Source organism: Humulus lupulus, chromosome 1, assembly GCF_963169125.1.
Source record: "Humulus lupulus chromosome 1, drHumLupu1.1, whole genome shotgun sequence".
NCBI lineage: Eukaryota > Viridiplantae > Streptophyta > Magnoliopsida > Rosales > Cannabaceae > Humulus > Humulus lupulus.
The window spans coordinates 144,126,523-144,132,797 of record NC_084793.1 but is presented as its reverse complement, the minus strand read 5'-3'; the positions used below and the strand labels follow the sequence as shown (position 1 = coordinate 144,132,797).

At 36.1% G+C, this 6,275-nt stretch overlaps 1 protein-coding gene across 2 annotated transcripts; it reads left to right on the top strand.

Moving 5' to 3' along the window:
• Nucleotides 1-814: 814 nt before the first annotated feature.
• Nucleotides 815-4,512, top strand: LOC133798629 (pseudouridine kinase). 2 transcript variants are annotated; one of them, XM_062237038.1, is made up of 9 exons: nt 815-1,153; nt 1,247-1,372; nt 1,815-1,917; nt 2,223-2,270; nt 2,536-2,633; nt 2,782-2,896; nt 2,986-3,068; nt 3,332-3,875; nt 4,266-4,512. In XM_062237038.1, exons 1-9 carry the CDS (start codon nt 1,070-1,072, stop codon nt 4,322-4,324), a joined length of 1,260 nt encoding a protein of 419 aa, XP_062093022.1. In that variant the 5' UTR covers nt 815-1,069; the 3' UTR covers nt 4,325-4,512. The 2 variants fall into 2 exon arrangements, with proteins under 2 accessions (XP_062093022.1, XP_062093028.1); XM_062237044.1 differs by having other exon boundaries at nt 815-1,164.
• Nucleotides 4,513-6,275: the final 1,763 nt, after the last annotated feature.

The window sequence follows — 6,275 nt, the reverse complement described above, 5'->3', positions numbered from 1 at the left end:
TTCACAAAAATTGGCCTACCGACTAGCACCTGAAACATACCAAGCAACCTGACTTGGAACTTAGCAGTGATTCTGCCATTTTGTATTGTCTTTTACACCTAAAAATCTACCTGTATTCACTGGTTATCTTGTGTAAACCGTTAATATCAATACAAATCTAAGAGGAAGTATGTCATTACCATTTCTTGGGGTCAAACCTCTATATTTCTAGTGTTGTTTGTCATTTATTTATAGTTTATTGATTGTTTAATTGAAAGCTCTCTAATTAATTTATTTAACTCCGCATTAGTTGACCAAAAAGCTAATCAACATCCATATTGGCAGTTAACGATCATATTACTGCCAAAAATAGAGAATATGGGTTAAGTGTAAAAAAATATAAAGATAAGAGATTTTTGTGCCAATTACACTTTACTTATTTACAATTTTTTATCGGACAGTTTGAACCCCAACCTCTTGGTACAAAGCAAAATACTCCTACCACTAGACTAAAGCATGGTGATCTCTCTACAATAAATTTTAATAAATTTTAATAAACAACATAATACAAATAATAGTTCTCTTTCTTACTTATTTTATTGAATAATGATATGTGTACCAAAAATATACACCTAAACATTAATGTGGCAGTTTGGTCTAGCCAATTATGTTTATTAAAACTGGGACCTACTGTTTTAAAAAGCAGTGACATAAAGCAGTGACATATTATTATGTGTAATATTTGGATGCATATTTATTTTGGGTACACATATCATTACTCTATTTTATATTTCTATTTGTTCATTCCCAATCCGATTATTTAGTAAACGGTGAGATGAGAAGAAGGGAGAAGAAGGGAGAAGAAGAATAAAAAAACAGCAAACCGATAAGGAAACGTTTTAGGCAAATCAATGCATTAAGTTAAATGGGGATATTTCTTCCAAGTGAATTGCCCGCAAATCACTTTTAAGTCCTAAACCCATCAAGCATTTCTCGCGAATCTGAAGATCTAATAAGAACAAGAAAGACTGTTAAAGCTGTCTTCTTGCTACCTTCCACACCCTCAGTCGGATTCACGAACAAAGTCATTATGGACAGCACTGCTCGCAGAAGATTGGATTGTATTTCTCATCACCTTTTCCTGCCATATCAACCCACTCATTTTCTTCAACCAGTGAGCTTTTCGTAATCTCTTTTCTCTTACAATACACGCCTATACATTTTTGGTGATTTTTTGTGTTTGATTATTATTATTTTTGTGACAAAGGGATTAGTCAGTAATGGGCAATTGAAAGTTGGAGAGGCAGAGCCCGTGATCATTGGTGGTATGGTATTGGACATTCATGCCACTCCTTTAATCCCCGCAAGTCCCAGGACCACTACTCCTGGAATGGTATACACTTCTTTTAATTTCAAATTTTCATTTTTAAGTTAATTCTACTTCAATTACTTGTGTATATATATAAATACACACACACACACATATATATATATATATATATATATTTATACTTGTAGACCCCAGTCCTTTTAGGCAAGTTCAAGGTTATGAAAAATGCATTATTTTCATGTTTCTGTAATATTTGATGAAAACGACCAATGCTCATTTGGATAATGGCTGCCATTTCCTGAATTAGATTAGTATTCTGGATAGTTTCCAAGTGTCAGAAGGCTACAAGGACTGACTCTCTTAATTGTAGCTTAAACTTTTAGTTTGAATGGAATGGATGTGCAACTTTTATCAGGGTTAGTACTAAGGAATTTTTCAGATAATAGGATCTTACTATAATGTTTGAGAATCTTATTAATTTTCTCTTTTGGATCCTTTTACTCAGATAAACTATGTATTGGGTGGTGTAGCAAGAAATGTTGCCGAGTGCATGTCAAAGCTTGGAACAAAACCTTTTATGATTAGTGTCTTGGGTCTTGACATGGCAGGTACTTTGCTACCATTGTTCATTATTATCGTAATTTACAGAATTCCATAAAGAAAATTAGAATTTGTGATTCACAGGCGTAGTAGCAGGGCCATTTTTCCATTATATTGTCTCTGAAAGAGAGCGAAATGCTTAATTTCTTATTTTTCATCACGACCAACTCAGTTGTAGAGATTTTCATGGTTCTCACTCGACATAAGTTTATTCATGCCTTTTTATCTGTCGATTAAAAATTTAGTTATATAAAATGTACTATATACGTATTATATGTGCCAATGAAACTGAATATGTTTTCTCTTGGCCAAGGAAATATGTTGCTGGATCACTGGAAATCTGCTGAGCTATCAACTGAAGGTGACTTTCAATTTTACCCTTAGCCTATTGAGACTTTTAATTTGGTCTTAATTTCATGTTGCATAAATTTGTTACCCTCTCTCATCAAAATTGATATTTTATCTCCGCTCAAAAGTTTGGGCCAATGTGAATGCCCTTTGTCTGTAAGTTCCAATGGTAACTAGCTAGCTATGACACTATGCATCTGTACAGTTGTGTAATGTTTGCTTTTGCGCAGGCTTATGGCATTGTAATCTATTTATTTGGAATAACGGTTTTTGAGTAGGAATTCTGAGGCAGGACGATATCAAGACTGCTGTTGTAAGCAACATATTTGATGCTAATGGAGAGGTGGCAGCTGGTGTTGCAAGTGTGGAAGCTATTGTAAGTACTTATACATGAAGGATTAAATTTTGGAGCATAAAATCAGCACTGCCAAGATGATTTTATGCTTCCAAAACATAATCCTTCACTTTTTAACTTACAAAAAAAAAAAAATTGTTCAATATAACAACACTGGTGCATGGTGTAGGAAAAGTATCTTACACCAGATTGGATCCAGAAATTCAAGCGCAATATACATTCTGCTCCTGTTATTATGGTTGATGCAAATCTGGATCTTTCAGCTCTAGAAGCTTCTTGCCAAAGTACTTGCAATAACTCTTGTCCTTTATCCAATTTCCTTTTGTTCTCACCTGTTAATATATTATTAATATGGATTCCTTTCACTTCTCAGTAGCAGCATTATCAAAGACCCCAGTGTGGTTTGAGCCTGTATCAGTTGCAAAATCTCAAAGAATTGTGTCAGTTGCCAAGTATGTAAGTACTGCGCCACTTTCCCTGTATATCGATTATCAAGATCATCGTCCTTAAAGGATATGTGTATTCTTTAATGTAGTTATTTCCATTTTCTAAACTCTTTGCTAAATCTTTCTTTTTCTTCATCCTTTTTCTTTTTTCATTTTTCTTTCTAAAGAGCTCATCTAAGGGTATTGGGTTGACGTACCCCAGTCCTTGTTTGTAGCTTCATATGTCCTATTTTATGGATAACAATTGATAAGTGTTATGATGATTTTCTTCAGGTAACTTTTGTTTCACCAAATGAATATGAACTTATTTCCATGGCAAATGCTTTATCTGGTGGAAGCGTGTTTTCTTACTCTTCATTTGAAAGTGACAACATAGAATCTTTACTCCAAAGGCTAAAACCTGCAATATGGGTACTGCTAAAAAATGGTATCAAAATTGTTGTTGTGACACTTGGCTCAAAAGGAGTGTTATTATGCTCTAAAGGAGGGCCAAGCTTTATGAGAGTTGGTCACGAAGGATACGAACAAGATATTTCTAGAAGAAAGTTATATAAGACCGTGGCTTTAGACTGTCCTAAATTTATCTATGACTCTACAAAGTCCGAGACTCTTCTATTTGCAATCCATTTTCCGGGGCTTCCTGCATCAGTTGTGAGGCTTACAGGGGCTGGTGATTGTTTGGTTGGTGGGACTCTTTCTTCTATTTGTGCGGGTTTGGATGTCATGCAAAGCTTGGCAGTTGGCATTGCAGCTGCAAAAGCTGCTGTTGAGGCAGAGGCTAACGTCCCCCATGTTCTTAATTTGGCTGCAATTGCAGGTATGAGTTAAGACTTCTCTGGTGATATGACAGACATTTCTCTCTGCTTATTTTTGCTCAATTAAATATAGGAATTGAATATGATATTTGAGTATCTCTGTGAATTTACTGATTATGTCATCTTTATACATCATTTCAATAAGGCAGACTGTTTATTTCGAAAAATAAATAGAAACAAGATAACGAATATCATCAATATTGGTTTTTCTATAAACTTTGCATATGCTTACTAAGAGCAGAATTCTAAAGAAAATCCCGAAGGAATTTTTTATTTTATGAAGTAATATTTTATTTTATCCTTGTATGATTTCATGTAAGATATCTTACTTGGCTTGAATTCAATTATAAAACTGATTATACAACCATTTTGATTTATATATATAACGACAGGTGATGCAAGGTTGGTTTACTCTGCCGCCAAAGTTGTGTGCCAGGAATCAATTCTCTGAAATCAGCTTTTTTTTCGTTGAAGAACCAGGAAAATCATTCTACTTTTGTCACGACCAGGCCATTGGCTGTGCAGATTTGTAATATCCATTACTTGGGTGGTCAAAAATCAACTCTTACTGAAAAATAACAATTATAAATAATCTTTTAGTTTATTTCAAATAGTACTATAATTATAAGTTAACAATAATGGATTAACTCCTATAATTATATATAAAAATATTAGTGATAAAAACACGATCATCGATCATTATACATAGAACAACAATATTCCCATAGTTATGTAGTCACAAAACAGTTAAATTTAATAAGTCATGAAACACCAAAATAATAATTAGCATCCATCATTCTTCATTCCTAAATTTTAAATAGTTAATTTAGAAACCATAATATTCCAAATAAATACATACAATCTTCAAAAGATAGGACTAAGATACAAAATAAAATAAGGCTAAACAAATTGGCTCCATCAATAATTCACCTTCCATATTCGCATCACTGGGTTCCTGCATTGGGAGAGATATAAGGAGTAAGCTTATGAAGTCCATTAGGAAAGTGTTGACGTGGTTTTCGGCAACAGATAATTATATGAATAAGGAGAGAGATTAATGCTAAATGATGGACCGTAATGGATGAATGATCTCAAAAGAAAATTACAACTCGAGTACTTTTTTAGGTGGTTCAAAGGTTAAAATCCTTCTAGTCCACCAGCCAATATTATTGATATATCTCTGATATTACTTACAGGGTATTTCTTTACCAATTAGAAGTCAACCCTTTGCAACTCCCAGGGTCTCCATATTTATGGGAGAGGACACTTGGGTGTTGGCGAAGGAGGTCATCCCGTGACCCTCTTACCCATCATGTCACTTCTGCGACATTCATGATTAATTCCTAAAACCTGACAATGAAGTGTGGTCTAATCAATAGGTAAGAGGAATAATGAGCCGCGTGGCCCAAACCAGTCGTGGGCGTGGTTTGCCCCCCAAGCCCCTGCTCGTGGCATATGACGTCACCTGTGGCCATAGTGGGGGCTTTTAGGCTTCTTTGTGGACTCTTCATATCCTGCCCATTACGCTGGTATCAGATACGTGGAATATTGTGGTTGGTGACGGTCCGTCTTCCGAGAATCGCATTAAATGGCCTAGCCTATCTTCGGCCGTTGTTTCGTCTTTCGAGTTGTGATCATCGCATCCCACATCAAGACAATCGAACGACCCTCATCCTTTGGCCTTTTACGTATATATAAGGCTGGCCACCTTTCGCGTGAGCCACCCTCTTATTTGAAAATTTTCTCCTCTTCTTTCTTCTTTCTTCTCAGTCTCAAAACCCTTTCTTTCTTCCGGTCACTATTCCCGACGTTCCTGAGTATCAGACATGAGGGCTCTTTCGTGACTCCGGTACCAGCGATTCCAACAGGATTTCAACCCAGACGGTCCTTTCAGTCTTTACGTAGCAAAAAATTTATGTAAGCCCTCCGTTTGTTATATGCTTTAAATGTTTTCCCTTTTCCTTGCTTAGGTAAAACTTTTTTCTTAGCCACATGCAGTAGGTTGTTTGTATTTTATTTTTATCCTAGGGGTATCGACCGTAGGAAAGAGGATGCTTAGGAACATGACTCATAGGACAAAGTTCTGGGGTAATTTTCTGGGTAAAATTTTTTATGCCTGCCTGGAACAACAAGTTTCTAGCGTGCAAAAACCGGGTAGCTTAGGGGACACGCTTCACAAGCGGTTTTGCCTTTCGAAACTTTCCTTCCAAGGCAAACTTTATCCTGACCCTCATGACACACGGATCCCGAGCAATCGGGGACCTGTTGGGAGCACAGGCGCGTGTTCATAAAACCGCGTGGTCTCACTCTCCGCGGGCTGAGATTACCTCAGCCCGTGTAAAGGAAACCCATCTTCGAGCTAGATTCTTTCTTATGCTTAGGTCGCCTTTTTTAAACTTTCT